Raw genomic sequence first — 27,203 nt, 5'->3', positions numbered from 1 at the left:
GGAAGGGCAGGCTTGGCAAGCAGATGGGCCGAATCCTGCTCCTACTTATGTTCTCATAAATGCTTATCACCAGTTTTCAGATCAAGTCTGAATGTTGTTCAGGCCCTACTGCATGCAAGCATGGGCTGTATTATCTGCTGAGAATTTACAAATGGATTGAACATTGTGTAGTTATCAGAAAACATTCCTACTTCTGATCTCACAATGGAAAACCGGTCATTCATGAAGGTTTTTACACCCAGGCCACTGACCAGTGGATCGTCTATAGTGATGTCCAAGGGATAAGATGGTTGATCTCCAACAATCACAATTGACCTCCTGACGATGCTGATTCAGCTGAGAACGTATACACCAGGCTCTTAAGAGTGGCACAGATACCCTAGCGGTTAGCACAATGCTGTTACAGCACCGTAGATCAGGACTGGGGTTCAAATCCCATGCTGTCTATAAGAAGTTTGTACATTCTCCCCATGTCTTTGTGGGATACCTCCAGGAGCTCCAGTTTCCTCCCACTGTTCAGTTGGGTGTAATTGGGCAGCATGGGCTCATGGGCCAAAATGGCCTATTACCATGCTGTATGAAATTTAAAATTAATTAAATTTAAATTTAATTCTGGTTCATGCAATGGTTCATTTACACAACCTTCTCTATGCATAATTCCAACAAAATGGTGGAAAGTTAAAGTAATCAAGGCCAAAAAGTTTAAAATAGTGGCAACTGACTGATTATAGCAGCCAGAATTCTTATACGAGTGCAGTTATTAAAAATAAACAGGAGCAGTAAACAGGGGAGATGACATTATAAAATTAGTCTTGAGACCTGAGAATCAGCAGCTCTTTATCTTGAAAGACACCTTCATGTCAATTGTATGAAGATATCATTAACATTAGGGAAGCCACTTAGATCACCTACATTTGCAAATTCCTTTCTTATGGTCTGGCACTTACTTGGAGACAGCCATCAGATAATTTGTACTCTTCCCCTGGGGACAAAAAACTTTGAAAGATCCATGGCAGAAGTGGATGATAGAGATCTCTTTCTAGTGGAGACATGTCCAAGTACCAATCATGAGGCAGATCAAGGTGGATTCTGGGATGGGTTGGCAAGGGTGTGGGAAGGATGATTGTTGGTGACGCAGTGGTGGAGGGGGAAAGCTAGAGCATGACTGTTTACCCAACTAACAAAATATTGAGATGTTAATAATCATTTGAGGTGGCAATGATTAGGTCGTGAGTCAATTTAGGCATCTTTTAGCTCAAGCTGACATGATGGTAAAGGAATTGAAGATTCCGCTAGGAACAACCACGTCAGAAGCTCATGAATGGACCTGTTTCCACTTAAACTGCTGCAAATACTCAGTCAAGAAGTTGATTGGCATCCCACTTGTAACACTATTATCCTCCTTTGAAAAACATTGCTATCTGCAAATAGGAAAGACTGTTGATGTTGATTTCTCAAATTTCATATAGTATTTATTTGTTGCTGGAGCTATGAAGGAAACTGGAAACATAGGAAATAACCTTGAAGACCTTCAGGGGGAATTTGTCCAGAATTTATCAACATTAAAGTGCCAACTTTCCAAAAATTCTTGACCCTCCTAAAAGGATTAAGTATTGTATTATTTCATGTTGTGTCAGCTATTCCTCTGACTCATTGTGTTCCAAAGGCTTCAACACAAGTATGTAAGCCGATTGACCAGTGTGGTACAGAGGGAGTAGGTGGATGCATTCTGGGTGCTCCACGGCAAAGTTTCTTCGAAGGATGTCTACCCTGAAGTTCTCGCTTCTTCTGTATCCACCTATTCCCTCTGTTAGCCTGTTCCTCCCTCCACTTATAAAACTTTATGCAGCATTGTTTAAAAAGTGCTCTAATAACATGGTCAAACCAGAATGTACACAAATACCCTTTATTAACATCTGGAATGTGCACTTTAATCACAAGTGAATTGTTTGATTACAAATTTAACACTGTGGAGCAGAGGGGCAAATAAAGGGAAAAAAAAAGTGTCTTTCTCCCAAACATTATAGAGGGCACTGTACATAACCAATGTTTCAGGCATGAGCCCTTCATCAAGTATGAGCAAAAAGCAGGCAGTGGAGCCGCCTGAATAAAATGGAGGAGGGAGGGGCAGGGGAAGAGCATGAAGTTATAGGTGGATATTGGTGGGTGGGCACAAGAGGTGATGAGGGAGGGGATAGCTCTCTGAACAGAGAGGGAAGGGGGTGGGGAGCTGGAAGAAAGGAAACAGGGATGGAGAAGAGAGAGAGAGACAGGGGTGTGGCTTAACGGAAAGCAGAGAGCTCAATATTAATGCCGCACACTTGGAGCATGCCCAGACGGAATATTAGGTGTTGCTCCTCCAGTTTATGGCTGGCCTTGGTTTGTCAATGCATGAGACCATGGACAGACATCAGTGCGGGAGTGGGGTATGGAATTGAAATAGGTGCCCACTGGGAAATCCCCGCCATTGGTGCGGACAGAGGAAAAGTGCTCACCAAAACACCCACCTGACCCAATCTGCGTCCAGTCTCTCCGATGTAGAGAAGGCCACAACAGGAGCACTGGATGCAGCAGATGACCTCTCCAGATTCACGTGAAGTGTTGCTTCACTTAAAAGGACCGTTTGTGGCTCCGAATGATGGTAAGGGAGGAGGTGTGGATTTAGGTGTAGCATTTCCTGTAACATTACAGTGATTCTTACAGATGTGCAAAACATGCAGTTTTGATCTCAACTTGTTCTGAGCCAGGACTGCAGGTTGGACATTACTCCATCTCTGTTCCATCAGGTCTCTCTTTATACTTCTGTTCTCTCCTTCTCTCCTCATCAGATTCCAACATTGGTAGCCATTGCCTTCTAATCAACCACTCCACCCTGTATGACCCACCTTTATCCACCTGATCCATTTGTTTTTTTTTGTTGCCACTCCTCCCTTTGTCTGGTGTCTAACAATCTACTGCCTCTGTGCATTATATTTCACATCCACCTGGGTCACCAATCCCATGTGGGGTCTTGTCCCATTCCTTCCCCTCCCCCCCCCCACCCTGTCCCCTTTACACTGGCATCTCCATATCTCTCCAGACTCGATAAATGTCTTCAGCTCCCACTGATGCTGCTTGACCTGCTGAGTCCCTCCAGCAGTCTTTATTTGACAACAGCTCATCTGGAGTGACAAACTGTTAGAAGTTGCCCAGGCTTGACTCCCTCCTCATAGGTCTCTACTCACCTGCTCAATGACTTAGCTCAGTTCTATGTTAGGTTCAAACCTATACCTGTCAGTCTTTTCTGTCACTAAGTGTCAGTGCTCCAGTAATACACAAATTATTTTTCAACATGAAATGTGATTCATTTTCATTATAGTTACAGAATAACTGGAATTGAGATTCAGGTAATTATGTCACCTGATTAACAAATGTTCACAATGAATAACAAATCGTCTAACCAATGTAACCTGATTGTTGACCTATATTGATATATGGAGTGCCTAGATTTGCCACATTTTCAACCAAACAGGTCACAGATGTGCCTGAACTTAACCAAACTATGTTCATTTACAAGAGGAGTACAACCTCCAGATGGAAACATACAGTCACATCCAATGTCAATTCAAAGTATCCCTGATTCCTCTCAGCACCCAACAGGAGTTCCTTTATTTTCAGTTCAATGGGAAAATGCTTATGGCTATTGGAACCAACAGTAATGGCAGATGTTATTTATGTCAGAAGCCACAAAATGATTTCTTGTTAGTCTCAGCACCCTACTACATCCAGGGAGATGTAAATGATGTACCTTATTATGGTCAGTATATACTCTTTGAAGATCCCAGCAATCTATTAGTCTGACAAAGCTTGTATCTAATCATTATCAGATTTTGTAAGGATATATATGTGCATTTTTGTCTCATTAGAGTCTGCTGATAGACTGTGATAAAAGATATGTATCTATTCCTGCAGGACCCCCCCCCCACCGCCAAGAGGGAAAGAATTGTGAATAAATCTGTAATCTCTGTCCTTTGGAAAGACTTCTACAGTTATCTGGATTACACCAACTTCACTTCACTTCACCCAAGTGCTAAGATTTAGCTGCTCAGCTGATGAACCCAGAATCTATCAATATTTATTCATGTTCATTCCCAGTGGACCCCTAGATGCTTGCCTTTGAGTAAAATAATATAGCGACTAAATTACATTGTATATTATGCCATGACAAAATCAAACTATTTACATATGAATAAAAAAATCAGTTTCCATTTTTCTGTTTAGCTCCTTAATTTATCAACCCACAATCCATTGCAATTTGTTCCTGCATCTAATCCCACATTGCCCCTCCAGAGAGTCTTTCCAGTTGCATTCAATTGATTTAGACTTTAGACACTCACCAAATGAATCGAGCAAGAGGAACATATCCTGTTCTATCTTCAACATCTCTACTTCTTTCCCTGGAACCAATGATTACTGATATAATTAACAAATTCCTCTTGTTAGAAGTTATCCCTCTTTAGAAACAGTAATCAAGGTTCTTTTTATTGTCGTAATAATACACAAAATGTAATATGCGCAACATACTTCAGCTTTTTCCTGCAGTAAAGGCAAACCAAGTGGACAGTCAAAAAAATTAATCCCATCTCACCTTTCAAACTATGGCCAATCTAACTTTCCTTCCTGGAGTATACTGTTTTCTCCAAAATCCACACCCATCATCCTCACGGTTCCAAATGTGAAACCCCTCCGCATTCCACCCCCTTCCACTCTGCCCCATACATGCATACAATGTATCTGTCAATGCTGTAATTCTGAAGTTGCTCTCATTGAAATTTAAAAAGTCCCAAAAGAGGGAGTGGGGAGTTTGTTTCCGCAAAATGTCTATTGAGCAAAATTTCATGCATTGATAAAACAAAGGCAAAGTGTATTGTGTAGTCACACCAGATACACAGCGAGTGAAAGAGTCAAAATTGAGTTGGACCAACTGAATTTAATAGAACTCTTGCATGCATTTAATTCTCTCGGAACCTGGTGACGCTTGTGACTCCCAGGACCTTTTATGATATCAGCCACTAGCCTGCCCCACACCCTGAGCTTTCACAATCAGATCTGCCACGGACTTTCTCGCGACTCCGTTAGCCGGTTCGCCTGTTGTGTGGATGAGCCGGCACATGACCCCTCCCACACCCAGAAGCGGAGTTAAGAGGTGTGGAGTCCACGGCCAACACCTCTTTAGTCCATTTGGGTGGCCAACCTCATCGGCGTGGGGTGGTACAGTCACAGAATGTTCCAAGTCTAGGTGCGCCGACTTGAGACAGTCAATGGTGAAGGACCCCTCATGGCCGCTCATATCGTGGATGCACTTGTTTCCTGTACAGGCCCTCTGACAACCATTGGAGTGGAGTCCAGTGCATGCCCCTGTGGACAAAGATGTAGTCGCAGTCCCAGAGGTTCTTGGGGACAAAGGAAGGTGATAGGGCCATGGTACAAGGTGGGACAGAAGCTAATGTTCCTACCTTCTCTCAAAGTCTTGTCAGCACTGCCACGGGCCGTTGGCACAAACTCGCCAGGAACTGTCAGTGGGACACCATATACCAACTCTGCCGAAGACGTGGTTAAGTCTTCTTTGGGAGCCATGCGGATGCCAAGAAGCACTGATGGGTGCTCGTCCACCCAATCCAGGCCTCAGAGGCAAGCCATCAGGGCCAACTTCAGGTACTGGTGGAAACGGCCATTGGATGGCGGATGGTAGACTGTGGTGTGGTGTAGCTGGGTCCCAAGTAGCTGTGCCAGCATCAACCATAGGCTGGACATGAACTGTGATCCCCTGTCTGAGGTGATGTTGGCAGTCAGGCTGAAACGTGGAACCCTGCTTGCAATGAAGGTTCTGACATAGGATTTTGTGGACATGTCGGTGAGCGGAACTGCTTCTGGCCACCTAGTGAACCTTTTGACCATGGTGAACAGGTAGCTTACCCCCCCCCCCACCCCCCCACCCCGGGAAACCAGCAGCAGACTGACATGCTCAAACCTGTGTGCCGGCTGGAAAGATTGAAGGGGGGCCTTCTCGTGCCTTTGGACTTGGTCTGACAGTGTATGCATGTCCTGGACCAGTGCCTGACCTGCTTGCGTAGGCCATGCCAAGCAAATCTATCCATCACCAGTTGGATGGTTTCCCAAATGGACAGGTGGGCCAAACCATGTAGTGCATTGAAAACATGACAACTCAAATGGCTGGTACAATGCAGTAAGGTTGGCCGTGAGACACGCCACAAAGGAGCTTGCTGCCTGTTGGGCCAATAGGGTTGTCCTCAAGTTGCAAGCCCGAGACTGCGGTGCAATAGGTCAGCATTTGTCCAGCTGCTGTGCCTCGGCGAGTGCCATGAAGTCTAACCCTGGGGACAGGGAATGTACTGAGTGAATGGAGATGCAAGACAGGGTGTCACCATGAAGTTGTTTTTCCCGAAGATGTGTTTGATGGTGGTGGTATACTCCAAGATGTATGACAGGTGGTGTTGCTGCCATGCTGACCATGGATCCGACACTTTGGCAAATGCCGAGGTAAAAGGTTTGTGGTCCATGAAGAATGTGAACTCCTGCCCCTCCAAGAAATACCAAAAGTGCCAGATGGCGAGATAGGTGGCTAGCAGCTCCCTGTCAAAGGTGCTGTATTTCAGCTTCGGGGGTCACAAGTGCTGGCTGAAGAACGCAAGTGGTTTTTGAGTGGGAATGTGGTTCTGTACACCATGCTTAGGGGCATCTGTGGAGGACTGCAGCATAATAATGGTCAGGAACTCTGGCAAATTTGTTGCTTAACAAAGTCACAGAGTCCAGTTGTGGGGTCGGTAACTTGCGATTCCTTGAGCCGGTTCGCCTGTTGTGTGAGTGAGCTGCCACAAATGTGAGTATTTTGGCACAATGTGTTTCTGTGATCCAGAGTGTGAGCCCCTGTTCAGTAAAGGTTCAGTAGCATCATGGCAAAATAATCAAATTTAGAATATTCATAATTTGAGAAATAACTGTATCTTGTTCATGACCTGAAACCTTTGACATGGTTGACCTTCTAATCTTCTCCAATACCTTAATGATGAAGGCCTCAAGCCTGAAACATTGGTTATGTATCTTTATCTTTGCTATATAAAGTACATTGTTTGACCTGCTGAGTATCTCCAGCATTGTGTTTTTACTTCCTTCACTACCTCTCCATTGTCCAGATTGCTGAGACTCCAAAGCCACTCCTATTCATCCAGTCATAGCTGGAGAACTTTCAATAGCAGTGTCAACTTCCTGCACCATCACCACTACCTCTGGGGAGTGGAAATGGTAAGTTCCTGGAGGCTCCTTACCTTCCCTATGGCACCTGTTAGTGTGCACTGTGAAACTCATCAGATTCCTTGCATATCCGACCATATCCAACCCTCCATCATTGTGAATCCATCCCCCAGCCTCATTGCCCTAGATTTGTCATACTGCTAGCAAATGAAAGGGTGTTGGAGGAGTAGAAACTTCAATTAATTCTCACCATATGATGTTCTGTCGTCTCTCCCTCATCACTGAGTTTGAGGCATGTTCTTTACTATTGACTGTTTCTGATGCCACAACCACTCAAGTATCACAGTCGTTTATTTTCAGCCTTGTTACATCAATCATTTTTCTCCTCATCCTCAGCCCATCTACTGAAATCCTCATCCATCTTACTATTACCTTTTGGCACAACTAGTTCAACATTTCTGTGGCCAACCTACCACTTGTCATCCTGCAAATCTCTGCTGCGCATATCCTAATTTATATCATCCCTTTCACCCAGCATCTTGGCTGGATGACCTCCATTGTCTCTAAATCCAAGTGTTCAAATCCTTTCATTGCCTTGTGTCTGCCGAGCTCCCCCATCCATACAAATCTCTCTTCTGTCTGCCGCTGCATATGCATAGCCTAATTTTCTTCAGCTATGACCTCCATTCTTAAACATCTCTGTCTCTCTTCCTTTTCCACTGGTTAGAACCTAGCTCCTTGACTAAGCTTTAAGTTTAACTATTTAGAAATTAGATAAGATAGGCTTTTGCTCATCTAACATCTTATCTTCTGCAGGTAGTATGACAACTTGGAGATAGGAGAGGTGACGTGTAAGGGTGTGGTTGGCAAATATGAGGAATGTGATATGTTTTAAGATAATGTAATCTTATTTAAAAACATCAATGTGAAGCATTTGGGACATTTTTCTATGCTAAAGGACCTTTTAAAAAAAAGTTGTTTTTGTCTTGATTTTCCTACCCGAGTCATACCTGTTCATTTGATCTGTTGGCATTTTTGTAAATTGAGGTCAAGGTTGTCCTACTACCGATGTCACATAAATTGATCGGGTGATATTAACCTGCTGCAGAATACAGCTGCCAGTTCCTCCACCATGTGAGGATCTCATGATTCCCATGTGTTCCAGAGGCTTGCTTGTATAGAAAGTAGCTGCAGCTTCTCCATCTTATGCTGATGGTTGCTGAGTTTGAATGGCAGCTGAATTCATTATAGTGTACATGATTTAATCAAACTGTAGCACATACAGTGATCAATCATGCTTTTCAACTACCTGTAAAACATATTGAAGTTACCAAGGCATATGTCGCACCTCTATAAATAAATTCATTTCACCTCCAGTTGTTTTGCTGATTATTCTTTTAGCTGAGGAATGAGTTTCTTCTTTCTTATTGATATTTTTATAATTTCGATCACATCTTTGATCACTGTCAGCTGTGGATCAGGTGGTGGCATCCTCACCTCCAGAGTTAGAGGGTTCTGAGTTCATAAATGCACCAAAAACGTAGGCAGACACATCATTACACTTACAAAGAGTGATCTACTGTTGGAGATGTCAACTCCAAGTGAGACTTCATGCTGAGGTTTTCACAGCTGGATCTGAGGCACTCGTTTGAAGGACAGCAGGAGTTATTCCCAATAGCCTGGTCAAATTCTTTCCCTCATTTAAAAGGATCAAAAATGATCTTCTGGTCAATGTGTCATTTCAAAAACAACAATGCTTTATTAGAACTCTTTTTGTAATCTTGCAGTGTGCAAGTAGATTTCTACACTTCTTAAACTGCAAAATTCATCACAAAATGCTTTTCATTGCTCTGAGATTGTGAAAGATGCTATATGGACATTTTCTTTATTAGGTCTCTGTTTAGCCTTCTGTGGTGTCAAGATAATAATCTTAAATTCTCCATCTGCCCAACTAACAAATGCCTGATCATTGTGAGAAATATTCACTCTACTCTCTCCAAGATCTTTCTAAATAGGGATGTCACAAACTATGCTCAGTTTGTAAATTTAAAACATTGCTTTCTTGTATTCGATGCTGATACTTACAAAGCCAGGGGTTCTGCAAGTAAGCTTGTCCTCCTGCATTGAAAGATTTCTGAATTTGCATTCCTAAGATCCCCTGCTTTTGGAATCCTGCATCCCACCTGAAAATCCAGATGGTTGCTTCTCCAAGTTATTTATTCTCATGTGCTTTCTGCAATAATTTAACCAATGATAAATCCATACTGGCTGACTTTTAGTAATGTGTGCTGCTCCAAGCTAGAATTAATGTCCTTCTTGACAACTGAATGGCACATAGGACTAGTTGTTTTTGGCAATTATATGACTCACAGATATCTTCTTTCTAAACTATTGAGTTTTTTTCTCCAGTAGTAATGAGGTGTTATTATTTTTCCACCACTTTTCACCTAATGATTTAGAAATCCTGCTGCTATGTCATGTAGTTGGAAACTCTAGAAAAGCAGTAGTTTGAGGTTGCAGAGGAATTTGGGGAGCCAGAATGAAAATCCTATCCTCATAATTTTGTTTTCTCAACACATCTGTTGCCAAAAGACTTACAGAGATGGGGCATCTTAGTTTCATTTTTAAACTTAAAGATTTCTAGAGCCAAGGGCTAAAAGAGACCACAAGGTTCATCTCAATCATATGTAGAGCTATCCATTCCTCACTATGGTACCATAAGCTGTGATAAATGGCCCAAGTGCCACAGGATCAGACATAACCCTGAGTTCTCAGTCTTGGCCTCCATCCAGAGACCTGCTCTAAAGAAAGTAAAAATGAGTGCAAATTGAGGAAAGGCTTGGCTTCATTATGGTACACCAAGGTGATTTATGCCACATGTTTACTGAAATATTCACTTCTATATTGTTTTTAAGTTTTAGGGTAATACTGAATATTGATACAAATGGATTATTTACTTTTTTTCCATATTGATTGTGATTATTAGATGACAAACCTCAAACAAATGCAGGAGACACCCTGTCGTAAACTGGCTCAACTTGACAAGCTCTACCAGATGTACAATCACTCCATTGCTAATATGACAGTAGCTCAACGGTGAGTCCACTAGTTTTATTTCTAAGTGTATCCCACAAGCCAAATCCTGTTACTTTTGATAGAAACTAAAATTTGGAATAATATTTGATCTGATAGTACTGTATTCTGACTATACATTATTTGTGAGCCTTTATTTTCATCTGATCTTGTCTCCATGTGTGATGAATTGTGAAAGTATCTTAAATAGAAGATGATTGGTTCATGTACTAAAATCAATAACAAGGCTTGACTGGGAATTTCTACTGTAAATTCTTTCAGCCTCATGGATGAATGGGCCCCAGTAAAATTAAATTTCCCTGTCTGTGAGAGAAAGCCAGCCACCAATTCAGTTCACTCTTTATTAGCATTTGAATTACACCAAGCTAGTTGTTTGGCTTTAAAAGAGAAATGCATCCTTTGTTGTAATAATTAGAGCCAAGGTCATTTTCCCATTCCCTTTTATCAGCTAAAATGGACATGGAAATGACAATATAGAAGAAAGTTTGTTCTACTGACTGAAATGTAAATGTAGGCTTTGTTCAAGTGAATCAGGATCACCATCACACAATCTGATGTAAATTTATTCACTTCAGCATCTTATGTTAAGGGTTCTTTAATTCTGTGTCACAAGATTCACCTGCTTATACACCCAAATTCCAGTAGAGGAGTTGTGCACATTTTCTTTGAGATTCTAACTGACATCTTCCAAAAGTAAAAAGTAATGTAATTACAGTATCGATGAAAAATCATCTATCCTATACTCTTTGGCTTGGCTTCGCGGTCGAAGATTTATGGAGGGGGTAAAAGTCCACGTCAGCTGCAGGCTCGTTTGTGGCTGACAAGTCCGATGTGGGACAGGCAGACACGGTTGCAGCAGTTGCAAGGGAAAATTGGTTGGTTGGGGTTGGGTGTTGGGTTTTTCCTCCTTTGCCTTTTGTCAGTAAACTCAAAGAAAATGGGTTGGATTTTGGGGTTGCAATGATTTTGAAGGCCTCAGCACTTGTGATCATACTGCAAATCTCATTGTCTGTGATACCCTGCCCTTCCACAAGGGCAACTGTTTTACTACCTTGACCAGAAAAATCTTCAAAAATCAGTGATCTGATGAGAACACAAGATATTTACAAACCGTTCTAACATACCCTGAAAATGTCACACGAGGAGAGTTTTCGATGCTTTTCTAGCTGCTGCTTACTGTTTAGCCTAAAAATCCCAGAATGTTAGAAATACTCAGCAGGGTTGGCAGCATCAAGTCAAAGACCAGACATCAAAATGTAGTAGCTTTTCATTTCTGCTCTGCAACATTTTTGACCCTTTTTATATAAACAGCAAATTCTGTACATCTAGATTGTAAATGACTCCAGTAAATAAATTGAAAGGATGTTAAAATAATACCCCTTAAAACATTACTTAGACATTTAGCAGAAACAAAGCACAGTAAAAGGCCCACAAACCCATGCTGCCCAAATACACCCAATTAACCTACAACCTCCTGTACGTTTTGAAGGGTGGGAGGAAACCCATGCAGACATGGGGAGAATATTCAAACTTCTTACAGACAGTGCCAGATTCAAACCTAGGTCACTGACTTTGCAATAGTGTTTCACTAACCATTACACTAACCGTGCCACCTGATATTGTTGCACTTATGGTACTTCAGCTGGTGCCCCAAATTTCTGCCCTAATTTATTACCTTTTATTAAATTCCCAGATTGTTATGACTGATAAATCATCTTTGCATTTTACAAGTCAATTGTTGACATCAATGCTGCTGGTTCTTGGGAACAGATGCCACAAATAAACTGCAATTACACAAGGGAGAAGGAAATCTACACCAGAGAATGTTGGATGCTTGTGCTCTGAGGTTAGCACTGCTCATTGCACAATCCAGGCCATAATTAATTTCACAGCTCAGGAAGAATTATTTATTGTGGGAAAGGATTAGAATAAAGGTCTCCAAAGTGGTTGACATCAACCCCTGGGGTTGATGGGACTTCCTAAGGGGGGGTTGATAAATGCCAGGTGGGTTGAAAGGTGGTCAAGAATGCCAGGGGTGGAGGGGGGGGGGTGGTGGCAGTGGTTGATTGAACTTTTGCAGTGGAAAGCAGGGGCAGATCAACAGAAAATAGGGCCTATGGCAGTGGTGACCAACCTCTCGTGAGAGCGGGCCTTGATGGCCACCATGTTGTATTTGGCTTCGGCCTTTGAATAAGTTGAGAGCAAATGGGAGGACGGGCTGAGCAGAGAAGGAAGATGTACCTTTGGTAACACCCACACCGTACAACACCACCACCACTCACCCCCATCTAGTACTGAGATTCCATGCCTGGGGATCAATGAGAGAGTAAGTATTCTATGAAGGGGTCAATGGTCTAAAAAGTTTGGGGACCCCTGTATTAGAATAGTCATTGGTTTAAAAAACATTGATTTAAGTAAATGCAAGTGTAATTCTATGGAATTTGCCTCAACGGTATTGTCCTCCATAGTTAAACAGGGAAAATTTTAAGATGTATAAATAAAGAACAAGATGGCAGTCCCTGCACTACATAATATGGAAGATAACAAAGAAATTAGCATCTTCTGAAGAAATGATTTAGGGTGCGCAGTTGAAGGTTAGCTGTAGATAATGTGCCACTTAAATAAAAACTTTTTGAAGCTGTGCTCATCCTAGGGAAGATGAGATCAGAAATATACAAACTGATATTAATTTTCATTCCAAGCAAACAATTTTGCCCTGAGCTTTCACTTTGTCTAAAGGAATAAATTTGGATCTTTTAAAATATTTTTCTGCTGGATTTAAAAGTTTTCCCTGCAAAACAGGTAGTTTTGTAGTTCCCACACAAATACCATGAAAAGAGTAACTTTCTTTAATGATATTTCCAACCGACCTCGAGAACAGACCAGCATGACTGAATCCTTTATTTTTGACACGCTGCAACACTGTCACAATACAAGTTATGACATCCATTAGCAAACATGTGCTTCTCTCCATCTCTTAGTTAGATCTTCCTTAAAAAACACTCCAAAACATGGGAAAGAAGCCAAAACATTTCACTGCCAGTGTGGGATACCTTTTTTTTTTTTAAAATAAATGCAAGTGTGTATTTTGGTTAATATGGTTCATAGTGTGAAAAATAAAAAAAATTATATATATATTTATATTTATATTTATATTTATATTTATATTTATATTTATATATATTTTTATTTATATATTTAAATTTATATTTATATATATTTTTATTTATATATTTAAATTTATATTTATATATATTTTTATTTATATATTTAAATTTATATTTATATATATTTATATTTATATATATATATATTTTTTTTTTTTTAATTTTTCACACTATGAACCATATTAACCAAAATACACACAAACATTTCCCTCTTGACTATACTGTCATTTTCTCCCCTTCCCCCTCCCTTCTTCCTAACCCCCCCCCCTCCAAACCCACTAAATATTCAACATATACAGTATACCCATTGAACAATGTCATCACACAATGAAAATAAACAAGAAAATTGTGACATCTCCTTTTCATTTAGTCTTCTCATTCTATCATTTTAGGGGGTGGGCATCTGTAGTAGGCCCACTCTGTTGTGTTCTGTGTATGGTTCAGTGTGGGATACCTCTTTATCTGAGCTTCTGGTCATGCTATGGGAGAGCTGGAATTGCATCCATTTCGGCATTTACCTGGGCCAGGTGTGTTCAGCCCAGTGGACCAATGTGTCTATAGGCTACATTCTGCAAAGACCAGGATCTTAAAACATTCTTGGGTCTGTGATAGGAGGCAAAGCTGGGCCCATAGCACTACCTTTGTCAAAATTGGGATTGATTTAAAGTTTCAAAATGTCTCTTCCAAAGGAGGAAATAATTAAAAAAGACAAAATTAAAACCCTAAAAGCTTGGAAATATAAAAATATTAAACCAAAATAATGTCTCAAAGAGTACTTGTGTCCCAAATGTATGCCTAACAATTCTTATTAAAGTCCATGTAGTCTCAGATCTAGCAACCAAATCCATGCAAACTCCAGCTGTAGGACATACTGACAGATCCAATCTCCCAAATAAATCCTTAACTTTGCATTTCACTGTCTGCAGTGTACCAGCTGAACACCAGCAAATGCATTGGATGCACTACCCACAATTCAGCCCAGCATAATAACTCTTTCCTTGGTTGGGTGGAAATTATAGTTCCATAAAACTCCTTTGCAGCACTTTTATATCTGCATGCTATTTAAAATGCTATATAAACACATTGTTACCAAATAAATATGGATTAATGTGTTTTATATCTGTACTCAATGTATTTCTAGTTTTATTAATGATCATGCAAAGTGTCCAATGGTACAAGGTTTGGAAGGCATGCAAGATATTCGGAAGATTAAACTGAATTCTGCCAGATTGTTTTGCTCGGTTTAAAGTGCATTATAAAGGCCTATGAGGAGTTATTGGTGTCCACAGCTGATAATACATTTTAAATGGACAAGAGAAAAGAAACTCGTACCAATTTTCCATTCAATAACTGTGCATCAGAAATCCTTAGTTAACGGATCATGATTTATATCACATTTCTGTTCTGTAAGTGATGACCACTTCAGCCTTACTTCAAATTTGCTTTTCTCTATTTGGTGCTATTTTGAGCAGACTGCTTAAGAGGAATGGCCACCTCACAGAGTTCAAAGAGCCCACTGTTCAAGATTTTGTAAGTAATCAAAGTTCTTACATTGTACTGTTTGTCTAATTACATCCACACCCATAACACTCATATATTTCTTTTCCATGAAATCATTTATAACAGCTGTCTTTGCCATGGTAATTGAAATGGAGCTGTGAACAGTGGTCTTATCAGTGACTAATTGTTCTATGTTAATTGCATGACCATGAGTGTTACACAAACAGATATCCAATACTAATGCATATTATTGATCATTATCTCATTACTGCACTGTCAGATTTTCTTTGCAACTTCCAACCTTTATTCTGTATAATGTTAATTATAATAACATTTTAAAATAATTCTCTTTAATCTTTTGAAGAGTATAAATTGTTCAGTTGAAATATGTAATAACTGTCCTGTAGCCTTCAGTGAAGATTTCATTACTTTTACTTGTAAAAACAACCAAAACTATTCAAGGTTCCTTAATTGTCATGTACATAAATACACAAAATGTATTTACTTTTGTTTGTCCTGTGAAAGCACAGAGGCACCACCAAGTCCAGTACCTCTACTAAGAGAGGGAAGCAAAAAAAATCTCTGCAGAGACATTGATTGGGAGGCAGTCAGTGCACAAGGCCCCTTTAGTGCCCTGTTCTCCATTGGCACCCTCAAACTCTGGTCCCTGATATCTGGTTCCCATGAACTATTAAATATAGTTAAAAGCATGAGAAAAATATATAGAATAGCTTAACAGTCCCAAGCTAACTTGGTCCATACATAGATGGCACTTAGACGGTATCAAATTCCACATTCTTATCACTCTGAATGAAAGTACATGTCGAACTCTTTATTGGGTTTATCAGTGGCTTCCTTGCATTTATGATTTATCCACATGCTGAAACAACTTCCTTATCAAGCATCAGCCTGTGTATCAGCTCATATGAAACTCCAAAATTTGCCATCAGCTGGACTCCTTATAGGAATGGGGACTGGGTAAAATGCTCTACATTTAAATACAGCTGACGTGGACATTTTACCCCCTCCATAAATCTTCGTCCGCGAAGCCAAGCCAAAGAAGAAAGAAGAAGAAGAGTCCAGTGCAAAAACTTGCCAAGGTAGGTGAGAATGCAGAAACACAAGCTGCAACTGCTGGAATCTTGAGCAATCTGAAACATTGACTGAACCATGGATACTGTCTGATCTGCTGAGTTCCTCTACCATTTCTTTTGTCTGCTCCAAAAGGATGAAACTAGTTTTCCCCCCTCCCCCCCAACTTGAATGGAATGGCTGTGAGAGCCTTGGGCAAGTTATTTTTAAACAATACAAGGCTTCTGGAAACATTCCTTCTGTAAAAAAAATACTCAATTCTACTAGAATATTTCTTGATCTTTAATGTGTTTAACTTCAAAAATATCTAGAAAAACATCACCTCACACTGTGCTATATTCAATTTAAATTGCCATTCATAAACCAAATCTACAAGTTTATTTCCATTGTTAAATAATGGAAATGCTTTTCAGTATCACCATTTACCCCAACTTTCCATAACATTGTGGCAAATTACATTTCTGAAGTTTACTAAGAATCTAAAATCAACTCTGATATTGGAAGGCAAATTTAGATTTTCCCAAATTAATCACACAAAATTAACAAGCTCTCAAATGGTTCAATTGTTTTTATATAAAGTTCACTGTTTGACCTGCTGATTTTCTCCACCCTTGTGTTTTTACTTCAGTCACTCACTTTACACCTGTGATTGTGTGGCTCTGTAAAACACCATCTACAAACTTACTGACGATACCACTGTAGCAGATTGTATAAAAAATTGTAATGAGTCAGCATAAAGGAGGGAGATTGAAAACTTAGTTAAATGGTGGCCAACAACAATCTTGCATTCAATGTCACTAAAACCAAGGAGCTGATTGTTCACTTCAGGAAGGGAAAACCAGAGGTATGCAAGTGATCATTGGGGGATCAGAGGTGGAGAGAGTGAGCAAACTCAAGTCACTAGCTCAGAGGTTCTTTCCTAGACACAACACACTAATGACATAGTGAAAAAAGCACATCAGCCCCTCTATTTCTTCAGGAGGTTTGGTAAGAAACCCTGGTAAATTTCTACAGATATGTGGTGAAAAGGTTGCTATACACCAATACCCCTGAGCATAAACCCCTCCAGAAGGTAATGGACACAACCCAAGACATCACAGGAAAACCCTCCCCTCCCCCAATCAAGAACATGTACAGGGAATGCTGCCATCCAAGAGCTGCAACGATCATCAAGGATCCACACCACCCAGTACATGCCCTGTTATCACTGCTGCCATCAGGAAAAAGGTATAGGTGCCGCAAGACTTGCACCACCAGGTTCAGGAACAGCTGCTACTCCTCCAGCTCATCCAACTCCTCAAAGACAAACTCAATCAGGGACTCATTTAAGGACTCTTTCTTTTGCATTTTATTGATTTTTTAAAAAATTCTCTCTGTATTGAACAATCAGTTTGATTGTAGCTCTTTATATGTTTTCATGTGTACAATGTGTACAGTTTTATTTGCACTACCAATAAGGGGGAATTCTGCTTCACCTGCAGGAAAATGAATCTCAGGGTTGTATGTGATGTCACATATGTATTCTGAGAGAAATCTGAAAATCTGAGGACTTTCACTTTTTTTTTAAAAGAACATTTTACATTTCATTTGCATCAATACAGTACTTACCTGTAATCATTCAGAATCATTAAAAAAGATGCAAAAATACACAATTTTATATTTTCTTGTCCCTACCCTCCCCTCCTTCCCCAAAAAAGGAAGAAAAACAGAAAAAGCCTGCCTGAATTAATCACATATTCTTCCTTGAATTTAAAATTTACAAATGTCTTAAACCTTAATTAGTTAGGGTGAGCTGGAGTAGTGGACACTGTTGATGAACTCTTACCAAAAAATCCATACAAGGTTTTGCAAATCCTATAAAATTTTTCTGGTTGATTTTGCAAATTCTACATTATTTTCTCTAATGGTATACAATTTTGTAATTCCATTTGCCATTTATTCACCCCCACATTATTATATAATTTCCACTTAACAGCTATACATTTCTTTGCTATTGCTACACTTAAACTTCCTCTGATAAATATCTAACTTCAAATCATGAATATCCCCTAACAAAAATATTTTTGGGTCTTTCAAAACTTGCATCTTCATAACTTCTCCCAATAAAATACTTACATCTTTCGACCATGCTTCTTGGATTTGTATATTTAAATATCTTTCCCATCTCAATTTAGATTTAAATAGATCTTTTTTCTGCATAGTCTCTTGCAATTTTATATAAATTAGTAATAAATATTTTGATAAATATTCAAATTGATTTTGATCAGGTAATCTAAAATTCAGTTATAGCTTTTTAATATGATTTAAGTTGATAAGAAAATATATTATTTGGTATATTATACTTATCTTTCAATTGGTCAAAAGTCAAAAAACAGAACGCAATAAACAATCCTTTATCTTTTTATTCCACAGTTATACCAAATATCAAAAGATGAATTATTAACTAGAAAGGGAATTATAAGATTTTGCTTTAATAACATTCTAGCTAATTAATAATTCTTCATTCCATTCCAGATTTGAAGTACATGTTTCAAAATTGGTACATCTTTTTTTCCCTTTCAACAATTCTTCATGCCATTTATACAAAATGTATTCAGAATTATTTTCTCCTATTTTACTCATTTCAATTTGTACCTATGCTGTGTTTTCACCATTCTGATAACAAGACAAAAAATTTAAGTTGAGCTGCTTTATAATAGTTTTTAAAATTAGGCATTCAAAATATCCACCCCCACCCTCCCAGATCATATTTTTCCAATGCCATCCTAGGCATTTTGTCTTGCCAAATAAATTTTATTGCATTTTTATTCATATTGAAAAAATATTGTTGGTACAAAAATTTATGATTGGAATAGGTATTTTATTCTAGTAAAACGTCATCTTCACACAATTTATCCTTCCTATTAAAGAAATTGTTAAATCCATCTTATTAAATCTTCTTTAATTTTCTTCAGTAAAGGTATATAATTTAATGTAAATAAATTATTCAAATTCTTAACAATATTAATTCCTAGATATTTAACCACCTCCTTCTCCCATTTAAATTGTCATTTTCTTAGCTTGAGTATAATCAGTCTCAATCATTGGCATCACTTTTATCAACATTTACTTTTTAACCTAATATTAACTCCATACTCCACCAATCGAACATTTACTTTTTTTTAAATGAAATTTCAGGGTTTATAAGATACATTAAATCATTTGCAAAAAGACTAATTTTATGTTCTTTATCATTTATCTTAAACCCTTAATCCCATTATCTCTTCATAACACCTCTGCTAAAGGTTCTATAGCCAACACAAATAAAAAGTGTGATAATGGACAATCTTTCCAATTAAAAAAGGTTTTGACATTTGTCTATTTGAGCCCTTGGGTGATTATACAATTCCCTAATCCAATTTATAAAATTTATTGGAATTCCAAAAATCTTCAATACTTGAAATAAATAGTCCCATTCTAATCTGACAAACTCTTTCTGCATTTAAAGCCAAAGCTACTGATGGTATTTTTCTTTTCTGAGCCACATTTAACAATCTTAAAAACTTAACAATATTATCATCTGATTTTCTATTCTTGATAAAACCTTTTTGGTCCATATTAATCAATTTAGGTAAACATTTGGCTAATCTATTAGCTATTAATTTAGACAAAATTTTATAATCTGCATTCAATAATGATATTGGTCTATATGAAGATGGGAGGAAAGGATCCTTTTTTTTGGGAATAACTTATTAATGCTGTTTTAAACAACTCTGGTAAATCCCATAAATATAGGAATCGATAACTCTTTAAATTCTTTGTAAAACTCCGGAGAGAAACCATGTTCCCCTGGAGTAAAGACATCAATATGCCATACAATTCTGTAATCATAAAATAATTTGTTAATTCAATCTTTTTCTCAATATTTAAATCTGGCAATATAATGTGATAAATATTCATCTATTTTATCACCATCCTACAAAGATTGTGAGTGATATCATTTCTTACAAAATTTCATTAAAACATCATTAATACCCTGTGTTTTATAAGTAAGATGACCCAATTCCTATTTTATGGCTATTATTGTTCTCGATGATTGTTCTGTCTTCAATTGCATGCTGAAACTTTATGGGCTCTATCTCCCAACTCGTGATATTTTTGTCAAGTTCACCTTCTATCTCCCTCCACTTTATATGTTTTTATTTCATTAAATTTCATTTTTAAAAATTCCAATACTCTTTGCTTCTCATCATTTACTTGATTCTAGACAATAGACAATAGGTGCTGGAGTAGACTCATTGGCCTGTCGAGCAAGCACCGACCGCCATTTATCAGATCATGGCTGATTTTTCTCTTTCAATAACCAATCCCAGCCTTATCCCCATAACCCTCAACTCCCCTGCCCACAAGAGCCTTATCTAACTCTCATAAATCTATCCAGCGAATCCACCTCCACTACCCTATATGGCAATGCATTCCACAGATCCACAACTTTCTGGGTAAAAAAAAATTCTCCTCATTTTGGTCTTAAAGGGCCTTCCCTGTATTCTTAAACTATACCCTCTAGTCCTAGTCTCTCCTATCACTGGAACCATGTACTCGGATTTCACCCTGTCAAACCCTTTGATAATCTTAAATACCTCAATCATATCTCCCCTCATCCTTCTGAGCTCCATTGCATATAATCCAAGTCTTTCTAACCTATCCGTGTATGACAATCCTGCCATCCCAGAAACTAACCTCAAATGTGCGCTGCAGTCCCTCAATAGCAAGCATGTCCTTTCTTAAAGATGGGGACCAGAACTGGACACAATACTCCAGGTGAAGTCTCACCAGGGCCCTGTTTCTGAATCTGCATGCTAATTTTCAATAACTGGTAAACAAGTATGCCCAGATCCCTTTGCATTACCCCACTCCCTAGCTTAACTCCATTTAAATAATACTCTGCTCTTTTGTTTCTGCCTCCAAAATGGACAACCTCGCATTTATTCACATTAAACTTCATCTGCCATTTTTCCGCCCACTCCCCTAACCTGTCAAAGTCCCCTTGTAATTTCCTGACATTCTCCTCACACTTCACACTACCACCCAGTTTAGTGTCATCTGCAAATTTGCATATGTAGTTATTAATCCCCTCATCCAAATCATTTACACAAATGATAAACAACTGAGGAACCAACACCGATCCCTGCGGGACCCCACTCGTCACATTCTGCCATCCAGAAAATGACCCATTTATCCCAACCCTTTGTTTCCTATTTTTCAACCAACTATATCCATGACAGCACCCACACACGATACCATGCTCCTTGATTTTGCTAACTAGCCTTCTGTGTGGGACCTTAAAGGCTTTCTGGAAGTCCAAGTACACAACATCAACTGGCTCTCCAGAGTCCATCCTCCTGGTTACGTCCTCGAAAAATTCCAGGAGATTAGTCAAGCAAGATTTTCCTTTAAGGAACCCGATACTATTATTCCTTCCTTAGTGTTCTCCTATTTCTCCTTTAATGATGGATTCCAATATCTTCCCCATAACCGACATCTCTCTCTCAGCCACTCTCTAGTCTGAAGGCATTTCCCCTGAATCTAAAGAACTTTGGAAAATGTCGACACAACCTCTCTAAGCTCCCTGGGATGCAGCCTGTCAGGCCCAGGGGACTTATCAGGCCTCAGTTCAAACAATTTACCCACAACCACCTGCTTCTGGATCTGGATCTCCATCAGATTCTGTTTCCTTCAGAAATTCCACCAAGTCACTAGATACTGCTTGACCCCTACCCCTTATCTGATCATAACTTGTATCCTCCTTGGTGAAAACAGATGCAAAGTATTTGTTAAATTCCTCAGCCATCTCCAGGTTCCCATTGATAATTTCACCCTTCTGTCTTTAAGGGCCAAATTTTGGCCCTAACCAATTTCTTCCTTGTTACACAACTGAATAAGTTTTTGCTATCCCATTTTATATTACTTGCCAATTTACTCTCATACATCATTTTCCCCTCCTGAATATATACACATATATTCTTCTCCTTGGAATGAATATATTCTGAATCCTGTGATGTCTAGAAATATCTGCCATTTTTTCCCCAATTGTCCTCCCAGTTAGAATGTCCTTCCATTTTATTTTGGCTAGCACCTCCCTCATAGCTGTATAATCACCCTTATTCAGCTGTAGCACTAATGTTTCTGACTTCCTTTTCTTCTCCCTTTCCATTTACAGATTAAATTACAGATTAAAAGTAATCGTACTATGGTCACTATTACCTAATGGCACACCCTACCTCAAGGGCCCTTATTAACTCCATGTCATTGCACAGCATCAAATCCAGAATCTACTTGCCCCCAGTAGGTTCCATCACTAGCTGCTCCAAGAATGTATTTTGGAGACATTCTATAAACTCCCTCTCTAGCTTTCCCGCACCTACTTGATTTTCCCAGTCCACTTGCAAGTTGAAGTCACCCATAACTACTGTATCACTACCACTCTGACATGCCATTCTTAATTTTTTTTATTTATACTGATTCCTACATCAGAGCCACTGTCTGTATATGACCCCCATTATGGTTCTTTTACCTTTGCAATTTCTCAACTCTATCCAAACAGACTCTACTCCACCTGATTCAATGTCTTTCCTTTCCAAAGCCTGAATTTCATTCTTAACCAACAGAGCCACCCCACCTCCTCTACCTAACTTTGTCTTTTCGATAGGACATATACCCTGGAACATTAATTTCCCAATCCAGTCCCTCCTGCAGCTATGTCTCCGTTACTCCGATAACATCTTAACCTCCAATGACCATTTTCCATTTTATTCCTTATATTCTGTGCATTCATATAAAATACCATGAAACTGTACCACCCTGCTCTCTCCAATTTGCTGCCTGACACCCACTCTGAAACTCTCCTATCCCTCTTTGCTCCCTTCAGCTTTGAGATTTCACAGTCTATTGGCACTACCTCCATGTTTTCCTTCCTATCCATTTCCCTATCATTCTGGTTCCCCTCCCCCTGCCAATTCAGATTAAAACATATCCAACAGCATTGTTTAACCTTACTGTAAGTATATTGGTCCCCTTTGGATTCAGGGGCAACCCATCTTTCCTGTAGAGGTCATGTCTCCCCAAATGAAATCCCAATGGTCCATGAACCAGAAACCTTGCACCCTGCACCATTCCTACAGCTATGCATTTAACTTCCTAATTTTTTTCATTTTTGCCCCATCCTGCACGCAGCACAGGTAGCAACCCTGAGATTATGACCCTGGAGGTCCACTTTTAAATCTCTATCCTTGCTCAAGGTACTCCCTCTTCAAGATCTCCTCCCTCAATTTGTTTATGTCATCGATACCCACATGTACCAGGACATCCGGCTGCTCACACATTCCTCTCAGAATAGCATGAGCCCTGTCCGAGATATCCCACACTTTGCCTCCTGGGAGGCAGCATACCATGCAGGAATACTTGTCAGGCGCGCAGAACCTTCTGTCTATTTCCCTGATGATGGAGTCCCCAATGACTCCCCAATCACCTTGTCCCTCTTCCTTCCATTCTGCACTGCTGGTTCCCTTGATCCAACCTCAGACTGGTCATCTTCTCCAACATCATCCAATGCAATACATTTGTTGCTAAGAGGAGTAGCCACTGGAGTACTCTCCACTGACTGAGTGACTTTCCTTCCACCTTCAACAGTAGTCCACTTACCTGACACATGCCCCCCCCCCAAATATGGGGGTAACCATCTGCTTGAAAGTCATTTCAATAACTTACTCACTTTCCTTAATAAGCCTCAGATCATCAAGTTGTGACTCTAGTTCCTTAATTTTATCCTTTAACAGTTGTGTCCCATTAAACCCCCCCCCTTGCACACATGAACTCTGGGGAGGGTAAAGGGCCTCTCACTTGCCTCCTCATTTTCCCTAATGAGCTGTTGGTCCTCAAGCTGGAGTTCCAGATCACTAACTTGGTTTCTAAGGAACTTCTCCTTGTGACACTTAGCACAGACATGGTCACTTGGGAGGAAGGAACTCTCCCATGGTTCCCACATCTGGCAACTTGAACAGAGTATTAACCCTATAGGCACATCTCAGCCCTTTAATGGAAACTCACCTCTGAAGGGTAAATAGGAAAGCCCACCTTTCTCCTCTCCTGCATTAGTCAACACCTGGAAGGGCCACTCTCTCACTAGCTGCTCCCTGTACCTCCCCTCTTATTTATTGGCCTACCAACCAATTGACCTATTAACCAATTAATTAATTAATTAAACCTGCCCCAGTAAAAGCCCTTAGAATAATACTGCTTACCTGCTCACCTCTTCTGCTCCCTCGAGTGATTAACCAGGCCTAGGTCAGTGTCCTTTTATAAGCCTTACCTTCCCAGCAACCGCCCCTCCTCTAACAGTCACCTCTGACTCCTTCCCCTCCTGACTTGATCAACAGATCCCCAGGTAAGTGTCTTAAAAAAGACTCCTTACCTTCCCTCCTCTTTACTCCTTTCCTCTCCCAGCTTTACTTTAGGCTCCAGTAAAAACCTTTAGAATAATACTGCTCTCCTCTTCTTTCCTCTGCTCCCTCTGTAATTCTTTTTTCAACTTTCTTTTTTTTTTCAAGTGGTTAACTTCAGACATGTATTTTTTTTTAAATCTTGGCTATCTAGCTTATTATTTGTCCTCTTAAATAAGGCTTCATAGAGTCCCAAACCACAAATTTAGAGTGTTCATTAGTGTCTAAAATTTTTTTTATCTGCTGTCTTAAAAATTCACAAAAATCTTGCCTTTTTAGCAATCCAGTATTAAACTCCAATGTATAACCTATATATTGCTATTCTTCCAATAAAATTGACATAACTTAAAGGTGAATGGTCAGACAATATTCAATGATATTCAATGTTTTGAACTCTTGCTTGTAATTGAGAGGAGATTAAAAACATATCTATATGTGAATATGTCCTGTGTCTAAAGGAATAAAATGAGTAGTCCCTAATACCAGGATGCATCTTCCTCAAGCTGTCAACAAGTTTCATTTCATTCATAAAATTCATCACAGTTTTAACTACCTTGTTTTTAACCATAATTCCATCTGCCCTATCCAACTTCGAATCAAAAGTAAAATTAAAATCTCCTCCCATAATTATTTTCCCCTTTGCATTAGCTAATTGCATAAAAACATCTTGTATAAATTTTCCGTTATTTATATTCAGTGCAAATATATTCATCGATGTCCAATTTCTGAATAGATTTTATAATTTAATATCACATTATCTTCCCATTTTATCAATAAATATATAAATATATCCAATATTTTATTTGGTAAACTTTTATTTGTTAATATTGCTACCCCTCTGGCTTTAGAATTAAATTAAGAAGACAATACCATTCCTGCCCAATCTTTCTTTAATTTCACGTGTTCTACTTCCATTAAATGAGTTTCTTGTTTTAAAAAAAAATGCCACGTCTACTTTAGTTATTTTCATATAGCTCAATAACCTTATTCTCTTTACTGGATTCTGAATTCAGTTAATATTGATGCTAATAAAAATTACCCTGCCATTAAAACCCAATATTAAGCTATATGTCCATCCAGCATCCCCCTCCCCGGTTACCCCAATACTCCTATATAACATACTACATTCATAAACAATCCAGGCTTGGTACAAAATAAAAGATAATGAAAAGAAGAAAGAAAAAATTGAAGAAAAACCCCAGAGGTGAGTGATGATAAAACGTCTCTAATCCCCCTGATCTATATGGGATGTAAAAAATATCACATTAATGCCCATGATTCCGTAGTGGTCAGCATCATATTTCCCACTAACTCGCTCAATATACCATAGATTTTCCAATTAATTTAATAATCCATTAATCTTATCTGTTAATGTCTTCTTTATGTCTTTAAACAGTTCTTCCTTATAGTTTCTGTAAGATTTAGTTTTTTTTAATTAATTTTTCTCAACTTTTTTGAGAAGAGCAGAGATTACCAGTCTAACCCCACATCATCACATGGTACGGCCCCCAGTCTTTCATGTTTTACTTAGTTACATATGCTGTTCAATGCATTCAAAACTAGGATTTGCATCCCAAGAAAACAACTGAAATATGTCTCAGTAGTCTGATCCATTCATGAAATAATGAACCTTCCAGCAATGCTTGGAACAATTCAAGAAAGTAAAGAAAAAATGAACTGTAAAACCCAGCATTTATTGGCCATCATTGTTGTAAATGGCATAGTCCAACACCACTCAGAAAAGTTGTCTTTGTTCCAGGAGTGTTTTGTCAAGAGAATTTAATTTTTTTTTAAATTAATTTTTTAAAAAATGTAGACATACAGCACAGTAACAGGCCATTTCGGCCCACAAGTCTGTGCTGCCAAATTTACACCCCATTAACCTACACACCTGGTATGTTTTTGAATGGTGGGAGGAAACCGAAGCCCCCAGAGAAAACCGACGCAGACACAGGGAGAACATACAAACTCCTTACAGACTGCAGGACTCAATCCCTGATCCAGTCCCGATCACTGCTGCTGTAAAGGTGTTGCTCTAACCGCTAAGCCAATCGACCCGTCCATATAAAATAATACACCTGGTTGGAAAATCTAAAGCACAAAGTCCAGAACTGATTTGTTTGCATCTCACCATAATCCTCAAATCTGTGAGAAGCCAAATCCAAAGAACTTTGAATCTCATAATCAGGAGGAAACTTCTGAAGGAATAAACGCTGAGTAAGTGAACCAAATTTTAGCTTTCATTTCATAATAACTTTTGATAGGATTTTACTATAGGGCCCCAATAGTGAGCAGGAATTATAGAGAAGAAAATGTGTAGGGAGATTGCAAACAGCTGAAAGGGATAATAGGGTTGTAATAGGTGATTTTAATTTCCTTAATACTGATTGGGTTTGGATAGAGAAGAATTTGTGAAATGTGTCCAGTGGAAAAAATATCAAGCAATATAATATGTATAATATGTTGATGGCCCCATTAGAAAGAGGGCAACACTCAACTCCCTATTGGGAATGAGGCTGGGCAAGTGACAGAAGAGTCGGGGGGGGGGTCATGGCAATGTGGCGTAGGGTGAAGATGTGGGAACTCATCTCTCCCCAACTGGATAGTTTAAAGCCCGAATTTA

General features: G+C 39.1%; 1 protein-coding gene across 8 annotated transcripts in view; it reads left to right on the top strand.

The window, feature by feature from the left end:
* The window catches only part of LOC138760671 (uncharacterized), a 202,480-nt gene that overhangs the window by 113,514 nt on the left and 61,763 nt on the right, over positions 1–27,203 (top strand). For 7 of the 8 annotated variants that reach the window (XM_069931584.1, XM_069931582.1, XM_069931580.1 and 4 more), the window contains 2 exons: positions 10,238–10,347; positions 14,984–15,041. In XM_069931584.1, the coding sequence (XP_069787685.1) occupies positions 10,238–10,347; positions 14,984–15,041 (168 nt within the window). Of the gene's footprint in view, positions 1–3,951; positions 4,189–10,237; positions 10,348–14,983; positions 15,042–27,203 lie in introns of those variants that run through there. The other variant, XM_069931586.1, reaches the window with a different exon arrangement.

Source organism: Narcine bancroftii, chromosome 4 (genome assembly GCF_036971445.1).
Source record: "Narcine bancroftii isolate sNarBan1 chromosome 4, sNarBan1.hap1, whole genome shotgun sequence".
In the NCBI taxonomy this organism is placed as follows: Eukaryota; Metazoa; Chordata; class Chondrichthyes; order Torpediniformes; family Narcinidae; genus Narcine; species Narcine bancroftii.
This window is presented reverse-complemented; position numbering and strand designations above follow the sequence as displayed.